This window comes from Talpa europaea (genome assembly GCF_964194135.1).
Source record: "Talpa europaea genome assembly, chromosome: 2".
Lineage (NCBI taxonomy): Eukaryota > Metazoa > Chordata > Mammalia > Eulipotyphla > Talpidae > Talpa > Talpa europaea.
In genome coordinates this window covers 572083-585833 of record NC_140068.1, presented here as the reverse complement: position 1 = coordinate 585833, position 13751 = coordinate 572083, and the positions used below count along the sequence as shown (strand labels likewise).

The following is a 13751-nucleotide window of genomic DNA, read 5'->3' as shown; positions in this document are numbered from 1 at the left end:
GCGGGGCCCTTGTGCCGGCGGCGTCTCCGTCTCCCGGCGACAGCGGACACGAGGCTCACGTGGGCCTCAGCTGGTGTCTGGCCCAGGAGACGTGGGGTGAGCGGCAGGGCTGTGCGCCCCCCGTGCCAGGCTGTCCGCGGCCCTGCGTGCCCCGTGGTCTTTGCTGGCAGGACTGTGCCGCGGAGGGCGTCGGCGATGGGGGATGTCGGGAGGGAGGGTGGTCCCTGCCTCTGAGGGCATTAAGTGAAGGCCGGCGTGTTCGTTTCCCACTGAATTTTCTCTGCCCAGCGGAGTTGTGTGACGGAAACTCGGGAAGTTGTGCGGAAACCGCGGAGAACGGGGAACGGCGCGTCCTTTCCGAGGCCGCTCCCTGTTCTGCGCGGCAGCCGCGTGACGGGGCCTGCGCTCTCCCCACAGACGGCTCCGACTCCAGGGACAGGCCGAAGCTGTACCGCCTGCAGCGCAGCGTCACCGAGGTGGGGACGGAGAAGCTGGACGACAGCTCCATCCAGGTGCGGCCGCCCGCCCGGGAGCTCGCGGGGGCGGCACCTCCGGGCCTGGGCTCCGGGGCCTGGGCCGCGCTCTCCCTGGGCGGGGGGTGTCTGTGCCTACCCCAGACGTGTGGGCTCTGGCGACGTCTTCCTGGGACCAGGCGCTTTCCCTGGAGGTGGGCACCGCCGGGGGCCTGGCCCAGGAGCAGGGCCGGCACGTCTCCGGGTGCAGATGGCCGGCGCGCCCCTCGTGCCCATGGGCGCAGCGGCCCCTCCCTCTGCAGTGATGGGGCAGCTTCTGCGCGTCCTCCCCCTGCCTCCCTCCTCCCCCGCTGAGGCAGAGAGTGGGCGCCTGTCGGCACGGCTGGGCCACGCTGGGCGAGAGCCGCGTCCGGATCGCGGCGCTGGCTCGTCTGCAGGGTGTCAGGGGGCCCCTGGAGGGAGGCGCCCGGGGGCAGGCTTCCCCTCGTCACGGGGGTTGCAGGCTCCCTAAGTCTGCGTGGGTTGTGACGGAGGCTCCTTCTCAGCTGTTGGGAGCAGGGATTCAGCCCCATCACTGCGACCTCACCAACATGGACGGCGTCGTCACCGTCACGCCGCGCAGCGTGGAGGCGGAGACCTACGTGGCCGGGCAGCGCATCTCCGAGACCAGCATGCTGCAGAGCGGGGTCACCGTGCAGTTCGGGGCCACCCACGTGTTCAAGTTCGTGGACCCTGGCCAGGACCACGCGCTGGCCAAGCGGCCCGGGGAGACGGACCTGCCACCGAGGGGCTCCCGGCCCCAGCCTGGGTAGCTGCCCGCGCCGCGCTGGGGCCTTGCGGGGATGCCTAGTGTAGCCTGGTTGGGGGGGGCCGGGGCTGGGGGCTAAGTTTAGCTTTGTTTGAAGTTTTAAAATTTCAAAGTGGGGCTTGCGGTTCTGGTTCTTGTTGACTTGGGCGGGTTTCAGGGGGTCGAAGAGACAGAAGCTCTTGACGTCGGCCTAGTCCCCAGTTCCCTCTACTCTGGCTTACGGCCGGCGCTTTCGTGGCTCCTGCGAAGGCCCACGCGCCGTGGGGCCAGTGAGGGGCCTGCTCGGGCGCCAGCCCCGCTGGAAAGCGCTGCCTCCCTGCTCCTCCCTTCTGTCCGTCCTCCCAAAGCCACGGGACCCTGAGGACGCGGCGTCTCCCCCAGCGGGAGAAGCTCATGAACTTACGAGCGTGTCAGCCTCCAGCGCGCACGCTGCGGAGACGCCGCCTGGGACCTCCCGGGGTCCTCGCCCGCTGCCCGGGCCCGCTCACGCCTGTGCTCTCTGCCCCGCAGGGCCCTTCAGGAGACGACCTTCGCCTTGGGCGGGGACGCTCACGGTGGGACGTCGCTGCCGACCAGCAAGGTGGGTGGGGTTCGCGGTGTGGACGGGCGGCCTCCGCCGTGGCGCACGGGCAGCCAGTCTCCTGGGCGGGGCCTGGGCTTGGACGTGCACCCTCCCTTGCCCTCCTCCCGGGGCCCGTGCTGGCGGCAGGCCTTGTGGCTGCACGGCCCCGTCCTCTGTCAGGCCATGTGGGCGGTCAGGCTCCGGGCAGCTGACTGACCGCCCCGATGGTGGTCACCGGGGCCGTGTCCCACGGCTCCCTCCCTCACCTCCCTGCTGCCACCCGCTGCCCCTCGGAGAGCCCGGGGGCCCCTCAGCAACCGTGGACTTGGCGGGCTCCTCGCCTTGAGCATGGAGCGGGCGCCACACCCGCCCTCCCGCCTCGGAGGGGCAGCACGGACTCGGCCTCAGAGGGCTCTCCCCTCTGCCTCCAGCCTGGGGCCCTGGCCGCCCCTGCCCTGAGGTCGTGCGGGCCTGCCGGCGGCCTGTGTGCCCGGGGTGGGGGCCGCCTGCGTTGTGGGCCTCTCCCGCCTTCCCTCCCCCACAGCCTCTCTGATGCGTGCAGGCAGCGCGCTCTGCTCCGCTGGGGCCCGGCCTCCCGGCCCGCGGCGTCTCCATCGTCCGCCTGCTGCACGGCTCCCGCGCGGGTCCCTCTCAGCCTGCCCTGTGCGGCCTCACCGGCCGTGCCCGTCCACGGGCTTCTGGTGCCCACGTGCAGGCCGGCCCTGGCCGGGCTCCAGCTCGGTGGCTCTCCCTAGCGCGCTCATGCCTCGGCTGTGACCCTGCGCGCTCGGCGGCCGGTGGGCACCCACAGCCCTGCTGCGCTCCTGCGTGAGCCCTCCCGGCACTGGGCCGTGTGTTGAGGGAGGAGGCAGGTGCCTGCTGCCTCGGGGGCCTCGGAAGGGCCCCCACAGCTGAACACCACTGAGTCAGAGAGTTTAGTTTCTTAAGAAAACAGGTCGTTGACCTGGAATGCTCGGTACGCTGAGGAGAGAACCAACACGCTGGTGCGCGGTCTGTGTTTGCTGTTCGGGACGCGGCGGTGGGCCCTTCTGAAGCCCCGTGGGTGTCGGTCCACTGGCTCGCTGAGGCCATGCGTGTGTGGCAGTCTCCGCAGCGAGGACGCAGCCACTGCGTGTGACTAGCCGGCCGGCCTGGGGGCTGCATCTTGGGTGGAGGCGATGCTCATGGGGGCTGTGGCTGCGCAGGGTCGGTTCCCCTCAGCCCTCGCTGTCCTGGGCCGGCCATGCACAGACTGGCAGTTGTGGCCTCTGTGCCGACGGGCACTTTAGGGCACACGCTGACCCGGTGAGACCGGAAATGCCACGCAGATGTCCCGCGTCTGTATCGGGAGGACGATGGTAGGATGTTTAAGACACACAAAAGGCTCATTTTACAAGGGTGGTTCAGATACATTCACAGAAAATGTAAAAATCTGGACAGGTTCATGCAGCCCAGCGTGGCCTCTGGGGGGACACGGGTACACTGACCACACTCGGTGCCCAGGTGGAGCGAGACGCTGCTCTTGGTGCCCTCCCGGAGGCTTTCGCATGCATCGGCGGGCACTGTCCAGGCTACTGCCTGCGCGAGTTGGCGGAGTGGGCGCCGTCACCGCCGTGCGCGTCTGCCCGTGTCGGTGGAGGACACAGAGTGCTCCCCAGGTGTCGCGACGCCCTCGGCCAGGCCGGAGGAGAGCCCTGTGAGCCGCCTCTGCCCGTCTGGGGCCAGCGTCCAGCTGAGGGCGGGCGGGGTGTCGAGGGGGTCTCGGGTCCTCGCTGCACTGTGCACAGTCGCCCTGTATCCTGCTCCTCCGTGCGCACCGCCCCGCCTCTGTCACCTGACCTGCCTTCTCTCCGGTCAGAGCACCACGCGGCTGGATGGCGACCGCGCATCCTCCGCCTGCAGCACGGCCGAGCGGGGGATGGTGAAGCCCATGGTCCGCGTGGAGCAGCAGGAGCGCCGGCGGCAGGAGAGCAGGTGGGCCGTGGCGCTGGGTGGGGCTGGCCGCGTGTCTGGTGCTTACGCACACGTCCTGGTCGTGTTGGGGTTCGGGAGAAAGCTGCCCCCGCAGCTGTGCCTTGGCCTCCCTGCGCTCCCGGCGGGCCCCTTGGCCACCCGCCGCTGCCACCCTGTGCAGACCCGAGGCGGCTCCTGCTGGGCCGGCACAGGGTCATTTCTCTGCTCAGGTGGCACTGCCCCTCTGCCCGCTCTGGCGGAAACTCAGGTGCTTCAGCACCCGTGGTGTGGGGCCGAGGCCCGGCCAGAGAAACAGGGTCCACTCGCATCTCTGCGGCCTCACTCCAGGCCCCACAGGCGGGCTCAGGCCTGCATCGCAGCTTAGGTCTGCTGAGCAGCGCGTCCTAAATACGCCATCTTGCCCCCTGCCTTGCTGCCTGTGACCGGTGACCATGGACGCCGTGTCTGGTGGACGGTGAGGCGCCCTCTGCTGCTGGCCCAGAGGGGCCGGCTTCCTCCGAGGCCTATTGCAGACTGTCCATGAGGCCCACCTCACTGCCCCCGTCCAGATCTGGCCACTGAGGCAGGTGGCCAGCCAGGACAGGCCTCTCGGGCAGGCCCGGGAGGAGGGCATCGCTGCTCGACGTCCCGCAGAGGGCGTTCCACGCCGCGGCGTTTAGTAGGAGCCTTTCCACGGGGGTAGTTAGATTCATGTGGGACTCCTGGGCCTTTTTTGGGGGGGTTATTTATTTATTGTTTGTGTGGGGCTCTTGGTTACATTCCAGGATTTGTGTTTGCTGTGTGAGTTTCATTAGATGCAGTAAGTGGCCTTTCTGTGTCTGGCAGGTAGATAACACCTGATCTTGGAATGACTTGGACCCTGACTACCGGGCATAGGTCAGACGGTGCTGCTGCTTAGGCGCCCCCGATGGCAGCTGCTCTGTGTCCAGGCTGTGGGTGGTCGCTTGTTGAGGTCGTGTCGGGCAGCATGCTGGAAGGTGCGGGCCCACGTGGCTTTCGGGAGCCCTCAGCGTGGACAGGTGGCAGGAAGGCGTCATGCTGCCGGCCGGAGGGGACCACCGCGGCCAGCTCTTCCTCTGGCGAGAAAGGCGGGGTCGGGCTCTTTGCCGTCTCTCCGCTGTGCAGGCTGACAGGTCCTGGTCCTCCTTGCTTCACTGCAATGTCCTCGCTGCTGCCCGAGCCCCGCGATGGCAGGTGTGCTGCGTCCTGGTCCCTGACGAGGCGCGTCGTCAGGTCTGCTCTCGGGGGAGCAGATACCGTCCGCCACGCCGGGCCTGGCTGGGCTCGAGGCGCTCTCCCGGGGTGTCCTGGCTGCAGCAGCGGCCGGCAGACAGGGTCGGGAAACCACCCAGGAAGAAACCTGGGCACGAGCTGCGGCGCATCAGTGATGACCGGCTCACCTGCTTTTACGAGCTGGTCGTCTTGCTTCTTGCAGGACTCAGGATGCCCCTGGGCCGGAGCTGATTCTGCCTGCAAGCATTGAATTCAGGGAGAGTTGTAAGTAATTTCACTTTCCATCGTTAGTAAGTTATCTCTCGTTCCATTTTCCTCCATTTGACTTTCGTGATTGTTTCTGTTCTTTTTTGAAATCCTTCACAGCTGAAGATTCGTTTCTGTCTGCCATCATCAACTACACCAACAGCTCCACGGTCCACTTCAAGCTGTCGCCCACGTACGTGCTGTACATGGCCTGCCGGCACGTGCTGTCGAGCCAGTACAGGCCGGACGCCAGCCCCCCGGAGCGCACGCACAAGGTGGTCGCCATCGTCAACAAGATGGTGAGCATGATGGAAGGCGTCATCCAGGTAATTCGCTACCGTGACGGTCGTGCTAACAGCGCCGACAGCTGTCAAGTTCAAAAGTTGGAAAGAAACTCCACGCTTTCGGGTGTTTTTCCTGTAACTTACAGCGTAAGGGAACGGACTGCACAAGCTGATGCGCTGGTCAGGACGGAGCCCTTAAAGTTGTAGTAGTTCCGAGAAGGTGGTGAGATGGTGTGAAAAATAATGTATGGGAATGAAGTGTGCCCACCACGAGCCCCCCTTGTGAAGGGCCGTTCCAGGGCCACGTGCCCCCACACGGCTGCGCCCCGCACGGCTGCCAGGCAGCTCCTCCCCGGCACCCGCAGCAGGGGCGCCCCTTCCCCAGGCCGAGACAGCTGCTGGAGCGCTGGCTGTCTTGCGCCCGGCCCACGCGGGCCTGGTGGTGAGTGGCGTGCCCCCTCCGGGGCGGCTCCAGGCGGGGTGTCCTCTGGCGGAGCGCCTTCCTCTGAGCACTTCTGTCACCGGGAGTGACGTAGCCTCTTCCCAGAGTGACAGACGCTGCACGGTGTCATCTTCTGGTCCTTAAAGTAAATGAGCAGGTTTTTAAAAATTCTTTCCGTCGCTTGTCAGTGCTGTCTCCACAAAGGCGGCCGGGCTTGGGACGTTGGCTGACTGGGCCGAACACGCCGCGTCCTCCCCGTCGGGCCCGCCAGGCGGACGGGCCGGTGCTCAGCAAGCCTTGGCGGGCTGCCCTCCCAGGGGCTGCGGGGTGTTTGCTCTGTGCCGGGGCTGGCGCGGGTTCGGGGGGCCGGGCTGGCTTCGCCCAGCTGAGGAGCTGGAGAAGGAAGGTCGTTTCATTGAGACGCGTTTTGTTACATTGACTTCCTCACAGACGGACGTGGGTCTCTTCGTTCAGAACCATTGTCTTGTCTTTGCGTGTGGATCTGTGGAGCCACTTTCTCGTGATGAACCTGCCTGTCCTCAGGCTGTTTTGATGGGCTCTTGCTCACTGAGCGCAAGCGAGTCTGTGGCGTCCCTGCCAGCAGAGCTGTTCTTTCCGCCTCAGATGCGGGGTCAGCGTGTGGTTGGCGGGACCCCGCGCCCCACAGCAGAACTGTGGTGGAGGCCGCTGTGGGCGCCGCGCTGGTGAAGATCTGGTTTCCACCAAGCACAGTGTCACGCTCAGGGCCAGGGGACGCTGTGACAGAAGCACATTTTGGAGTTTTCACTGGGTCTGATGGTCTTTCCTGAGTCCTTCACCCCCGTGAACGAGCCCGGGCAGGGGACGTGAGGAGACCGGACACGCTCTGGTCCAGGCGACAGAGGCCCCCCGCCGTCCCGCATGGTCTGGGTGTGCGGGTGTCCGTCCTCCCGCCTTTGTAGAGGAGCCTGGGCCACCGGTCGCCGCGGGGTTGGGAACGTAGATCCAGCCCTGGCGTCGCCTCCCAAGCTGCTCAGAGCCGCTGCGGAAGGGAGCCTGGGGGCCGCGTGACCCCGCGGCCTTACGTTGTGCGTGCATGTCAGTGTTGTGATTTTTTTTTCTGACTGTCATGATTGTTTACAAGTGTCTTTCTCTCGTTCTGCTTGATTCCCCTTCGTCTGTTTTTCTCCAGGAGCTAGACCAGGGTGACCAGGTAGGCGTGCTGCTGGGGCTGCCCCGGCTGCGCTGGCTTGGCCAAGTTTCTCATGCTGCTTCCATGTCCACACAGCACCCGGCCACTGACCGAGCAGCCATAACACTCATTCGGCACCTCGACATGCAGCACCTAACCTCTGACTGCAGCCTTCTCAGCATTTCATAACTCTGCTTAACGCACTTCAGTGTGGATATGAAATGACAAAAGTTCTGTTTCTTCTCTTGATTGTTTATCCTCGGCTCCCACTCTCTGGATCTCATCTGGGGTCGCCCTGCCTGACCCGTGGCTGGGCGACAGGGTGGGGGCAGATGAGCGCCCGATGCTGAGTTGTTAGGCGTCCGGCCAGCAACTGCCAGAATCGGGGCGGTGGCGGGTCCCACGGGCACATGCGTGCCCGTCACAGACTACCAGATAGCGCGTGCCCACGCGGCGGCGGTCTGCGCATGTCGCTTCCCACCGACTCCAGCCACGCTGGCAGTTAGAGCCGTGCGTCTCTGCCCACGGGCCCCAGCGGGCAGCGGTGACCTAATGGCCACCGCGACCGGGCTCCCAAACCCCTCTGCGAGTATCTGGTATCTGTGGTGGCCGCCTGGGGACGCGGGAAGGTGCTGGTCTGTCCTCAGCAGCTTTCCAGACGCGCCTTCTCACTTGCGTGGCATCCGTGTGTCCTGAGCTGCTCACGGCGGGGCGCTCTGTCTACAGAAACAGAAGAACATCGCGGGGGCACTGGCCTTCTGGATGGCGAACGCGTCGGAGCTCCTCAACTTCATCAAGCAGGACCGCGACCTGAGCCGCATCACTCTGGATGCCCAGGACGTCCTGGCGCACCTGGTGCAGGTGGCCTTCAAGTAAGGAGCCTGCTTTGGGGTGCCCTGGTCCGTGCAGGATGGAGTCGTGTTCTGATGGGGTCTGTAAAGCGAACTGTGAATGCTTTACGTGGCCTCGCTGAAGAGGAGCATCCAGGAGCGTGCAAAATGCTGATTTATTCCATTGAGCTCGGTGACAGGAGTCTATTTCAGGGATTCAGAGGTTGATGCAGCCACGTATTTTAAATATTTATTTATTTATTTATACAAGCACTGGGCACAGTCAGAAGTGCGGGAGGGTGAGAGAATCCACCAGAGCCAGAGCGGGGCGCAGAGCAGGCAGAAGGACCGAAGGACACTGCTGAGGGGAGCAGCGGGCGGCAGGAGAGGTCTGCGCGCCCTGTGGGACCCTCGCCCGGAGGCTGGGGATCGAACCGGCGCTGCAGAGGCTGCGGGCAGCTTCGCAGCCCAGCGCTCCACCGCTGCGCCCCCAGGGGAGGCCCGCCATCACGTTTCTTAAAAGGAGAATATTCCTAAACAGCCAGATTGTTTTACGTCATGTGGGGCCACACCTGGTCACAGCCCCGTCACGCTGAGATAATCTGTGTTGTCTCCATGTTCTCAGATTCCTGGTCCACTGTCTGCAGACGGAACTGAGCAACTACATGCCGGCCTTCCTGGACGACCCTGAAGAGAACAGCTTGCAGAGGCCAAAAATCGGTTAGGATGCCCGCGTCTCCCCTTCCGCCCCGCATCTGACTGTTGGGGGGCCTCCTCCCCCCGCCCCGCATCTGACTGTTGGGGGGGCACTTGACGCAACGCAGCCGTCCTGCTGGACTTTGTCTTCTCTCTGCGGTCAGTCTGTCTGAGCCCCGTGTCTCGTGCAGAAGAACAGTCTGAGACGAGCACTTGGGCATGTCTCGCTGTGGCCTGGGTTCAGTGGGCTGCCGCCCGGGCTCCCCTGCGCGAGGCCGTGACAGTGCCCCCCCCCGCTGAGCGCCTTGTGTCCCGCAGATGACGTCCTGCACACGCTCACGGGCGCCATGTCGCTGCTGCGGCGCTGCCGAGTCAACGCGGCACTGACCATCCAGCTGTTCTCCCAGCTCTTCCACTTCATCAACATGTGGCTGTTCAACCGGCTGGTCACCGAGCCCGAGTCGGGGCTGTGCTCCCACTACTGGGGGGCCATCATCCGCCAACAGCTGGGCCGCGTGGAGGCCTGGGCAGAGAAGCAGGGCCTGGAGCTGGCGGCCGACTGCCACCTCAGCCGCATCGTGCAGGTGGGTCACTGCCGGGCCTGCCGGAGTCCAGTGTGCTCGCGGGCGGGGCTCGGGGGTGAGCGTGAAGCAGGTCCCCGCTGGGGGCTGCGCCGAGCAGAAGAGGTGTGTTCTCTCCTGGGGCCGCCACGCTTGGGTGCCCTGTCCAGCCTGGGTGCTCTGCTGGCCCTCGCCAGCCTCCTGGGGCTCGGCACACAGCACCCCGATCTCTGCTCTGGCCCCACAGGGCACCCCACATGTCCACCTTCTCATGGAGCATCCCACTGGGCCTGCTGGCCTCTTTTTAGCCCCCACTTCTGGGGTGATGGCGACCTGCAGAACCCACATTCCTTAGCAGCCCTGTTTCCTGAGTGCCGTGAGGCCCCTTTCAGACAGCTCCCTCTGGAAGCTCAAATCGCGGTTTGCGGATGGGTAGTAACGCGCTCTTCAGACCGACGCCATAAGATGCAATTGTAGGAGTGTCTGGATGACAGTAAATAGCACGGACAGTAAAACAACAACAGTGGATTTTAAAATTGACAGATGCATTTGTTTTGCCGTTGTAAATGCTTCACAGTTAAAACTCAGACACTGTGGTACGTTTCTTAAATGTGTGTTAACGCATCCCAGAGCCAGCAGCCACAAAGCAGACGCTGCAGTGGATACAGAAAAGTTACCCCTAAAATGTAGAGACGAGAGAGAGAGAAAGAGAGAGAGAGAGACGGGGGCAAGCTAACCCAGAGGACTCCGGGCCAGGACAGAGGGCGAGGGCCAGGAGCCTGCTGGTCTGGCGTCCCGTGCTCAGGGGTGTCTGAGATGCTAAGAGGTCAGAGGTCCCGGAAGCTGCCTCGGGGCGGTGTGCTGAGCCGCTGCTGCGCTGCGTGGCTGCTGCCGTGGACGGGCCCTGCAGGGCGGCTCTGCCCAGACACCCCCCAGCCTTAAACGACTTCGTGACCACGAGTGGGAGGTTCTCACTCCACATGTGTGTGAGAGGCCTCCGGGCACTGGGCTGCGGGCAGCATCGGCTGTTGGGGGAGCCGAGCCCTTGACAGTGCCTGGCTCCCGCGATTGAGCTGGCAGATTCCTGGCTCAGGGCACCCCACGGCAGGGACTGGTCACTAAGTCCCTCAGGCCACGAGGCTGCGTGTCGCTCTTTCTTGAACAGGCGACCACTCTGCTCACCATGGACAAGTACGCGCCGGGCGACGTCCCGAACATCAGCAGCACCTGCTTCAAGCTGAACTCGCTGCAGCTGCAGGCCTTGCTGCAGAACTACCACTGCGCCCCCGATGAGCCCTTCATCCCTGCGGTGAGTGGGTGCTGCCGCCCTCGGCCCGGCCCGAGGGCGCCATGGCTGCCTCAGGAGAGCACCTGATGCCAGGGCGGGGCAGAAGCCCCACATTCCGGGGCAGAGCATTCCACATTCACGGGGTTAGTCCAGGGCATGGGTACTGGGGGTGTCCTTGGCGGGGGCTGCTGGGATGCTGCCCTGGAGCCCCGTGTGTGGTGCGGCCTGGGGCTGGGTGCAGGCCGCACGGTGTCCATGGGCCTGGGGTGTGGCCCGAGGCCACTGCACCCTCGAGTGTGTGGCCATAGGTGCATAGCATGCCAAGGCATGGCCTTGATGCAGCCTTGGGGGGCAGGTCACGTCGGGGTGGGCTGGAGGGTCGGCCCCAGGGTGGCTTCGTGCCAGCGCAAGGCGAGAGCAAAGGCCCTGGCCCCTGGGGCCCACGTTGGCCATGTCTGTCCTTGGGGTGTGCTGCGCTGCCAGGGGTGGGAGGGCCACCGTCTGCGGTGTGCCCAGCCACGGGGCAGGAGCGGGACGCTGGTGGAGCCCATGGGAGGAGGGGGCGCCCGGGCCTGAGCAGTGCGGTGGGGAGCCAGCAGCTCATGGTGTGGTGTGGTGCGGTGAGGAAAGGGCTTTACGGCGGCGTCACCTGTGACTCGGAAGGAAAACCTGCGTGGCCTGGGAGCGTGGGCGCGTCCGTGCTGCCTTGGTCACCTTCAGTGTCCTGTCAGCTTCCCTCCGGGTGCTACAAACATGCAGTTCTTAGCCCCTGGGAGCTAAACAGCTGTGCAAGGGCAAAATCTTGCTTTCGAAAGGGAGAGAAGCACTTTCTTGCGGCGGCCCCGGCACTGTGGCGAGGTGCATGCGGAGTGGGTGCGGGGCCTGGGTCGCGCGTGGAGGCGCCTCGTGCCCGACGTCCCGCGTCACAGCCACTTCGCCCCTCCACCGCCCGCTCACGTGGCCTCTGCCCCCAGGACCTGATCGAGAGCGTGGTGGGCGTGGCCGAGAACACGGCAGACGAACTGGCGCGCAGCGACGGCCGGGAGGTGCAGCTGGAGGAAGACCCCGACCTGCAGCTGCCCTTCCTGCTGCCGGAGGACGGCTACTCCTGCGACGTGGTCAGGAACGTCCCCAGCGGTCTGCACGAATTCCTAGATCCTCTGTGCCAGAGAGGTAAAGGCCTGTCGGGACTGCCGTCTGGACGGGCTGTGCGCTGGGCATGTTTTGGGACCCCAAGGGTGCGGGCAGGGGTGGTGGCTGGCCCGGCCAGTGGGGGCCCCTCTGCAACAGCGCGCAGTGTGGGCTGAGTGGTCAGCAGGACAGTGTAGCCCTGGGGGGACAGGCACCGCCCCGGCCCTCTCTGCACCAGGCTTGTGTGGGCTGCACAGGGGTGGCGGTCCCCTGACAGCGGTGACTCGTGTGATGGCCGCTGGCATGCTCAGCTGCCCTCGTCTCCTGACCTCCTTTGCCTTTCCCTGGGCATGTGTCGTGACAAAAGGCCTGAGTACTGGACAGCTCTGTGTCTTTCCCGCTTCTCGCTGGGGAACTTCAAGGGGTGCAGGACCCACTTTGGCAAGCGCCAGCACTGGAAAGGCAGGATTAAGCCCAGGGCCTTCGCGCGTCTCACTGACCACACTCCCTCCATCGCGATCCTCCAGCCCTTTGGCCCTTCGGCTCACGTTCCGAAGCAGCTCCTTACTCAGAAGGCAGGGGCTCTGCACCTGCCTCCGGCCTGGGCCTCGGGGGCAAGGTGGTGGGGCGGGGCCGGCTCTGCTGTGGCCCAGGACAGGACAGAGCCTGGGGCGGCCCCTGACCAGGCTCTGTCAGGAGCCCCCAACCCCAGAGTGGGCCCGGCTGCGCTGGCCTGGCACGCCTGGCGTGTGTCCACCATGCACACCAGCCTTCACACCCCCTAGATGTGCAGTCCACGTTTCCTGCAGACACCCCACCCACGCACAGGGCCGAGGGGAGAGCCCACCAGGAAGGACCTGTGCTCAGGCTGGGCTGGACCTTCCTGCCCTCTTGCCAGTGCACGCACCGTGGGCTCGGTGCCCTCCGGCTTCCGGGCTGGGCCTCCGCGCCCTGGGGCGACTCAGCTGGGCCTCCCCACCTTCACGGGGCTGCCGCCTGCTGGGCTCCTTCCAACGCGCGGGGTCAGCACTGGGACGGACAGCCCTGCTCGGGTGTCCTTTGTCATGCGCACAGCTGCTGGCTCGGGGTGCGGGACCGGCCTCTGCCAGGCTGAGCACAGTAAGGTCTCCAGATGTAGTTTCTCCCAGACCTCGCAGGCTCCTGTTCAGGCGCATGATAGAAAAGTGACGCATGGCGCAAAGACAGCGAGGATGAGACGTCTTCTCGCGATAGGTGCACGGAAAGTGTTCCATAAGGTCCCGCACCCTTGATGGCGACGAGACCTCGAAACAGGGTGGGAGCAGCAGGGAGCCCGGCTTGGTGCAGTAAAGGTCATAGCCACGGAGCAGCGGCCAGTGCCACACCCAGCAGGAGAGTGGGGTGTTTTCCCCTGGGGATCGGGAACAAGACCAGGGTGCCCGTGGTGACTTCCGTTTCACCTGCGCTGGACGTCTCAGCCGGAACCTTCAGACAAACACAGGAAATAGAGGGGGTGGACGCCACACGGACGCGGGGCCATCGGTGTCTGCAGAGGGTCCTTCGACCCTGCTGACGCTGGTGGGGACGCAGCAGAGGGGTCGGGCACAGAGCCAGCACCCGAGACTGTGACCTTTTATACACAACAGCCCCCAAGAAGCGGAAGTTAAGGAGAAAGCTCCATGGAGAGTTGCTCCAAAAGGGCTAAATACCTCAGCGTCAGCCTCCCAAAGGAGGACACACACCCCAGCGAAGGCCACACCAGCTCGGTGCTGGCAGCACTGCCCGGGCCCGTGGGGGCGCCTGAGTGGCGCGTTGCCCCTGCTCCCCGCCAGAGGCCAGCCGTGCTTCTACGGAAACGGAACAAAGCGCTGACATTTACGAGGAGACACAGAAACTTCGAACTGAAAAGCAGCTCCAGAAGACCAGGAGGGGAGCGAAGGTGCCCGTTGCCTGACTCCAGGCTCGCCCGTGACGCGGGGCTGTTGGCGCAGCAGCGGGTGCCCGGCCCAGTGGCCTGGAAGAGGATCAGCAGCCCAGAAATAACCCTGCATCTACCCACATCTCGCCTGGGGTG

At 65.1% G+C, this 13751-nt stretch overlaps 1 protein-coding gene across 3 annotated transcripts in view; it reads left to right on the top strand.

Annotated features, from left to right (window-relative positions):
* AFDN (afadin, adherens junction formation factor) overlaps positions 1 to 13751 on the top strand; it is a gene marked incomplete at its 5' end in the record, with an annotated part of 67601 nt that overhangs the window by 29803 nt on the left and 24047 nt on the right. For 2 of the 3 annotated variants that reach the window (XM_084228517.1, XM_084228518.1), the window contains 12 exons: positions 418 to 512; positions 1019 to 1281; positions 1792 to 1861; positions 3702 to 3817; positions 5253 to 5314; positions 5417 to 5622; positions 7194 to 7214; positions 7920 to 8065; positions 8649 to 8743; positions 9038 to 9303; positions 10445 to 10588; positions 11542 to 11740. In XM_084228517.1, coding sequence (XP_084084643.1) covers positions 418 to 512; positions 1019 to 1281; positions 1792 to 1861; positions 3702 to 3817; positions 5253 to 5314; positions 5417 to 5622; positions 7194 to 7214; positions 7920 to 8065; positions 8649 to 8743; positions 9038 to 9303; positions 10445 to 10588; positions 11542 to 11740 — 1683 coding nt within the window. The remainder of the gene's footprint in view (positions 1 to 417; positions 513 to 1018; positions 1282 to 1791; positions 1862 to 3701; positions 3818 to 5252; positions 5315 to 5416; positions 5623 to 7193; positions 7215 to 7919; positions 8066 to 8648; positions 8744 to 9037; positions 9304 to 10444; positions 10589 to 11541; positions 11741 to 13751) is intronic. The other variant, XM_084228516.1, reaches the window with a different exon arrangement.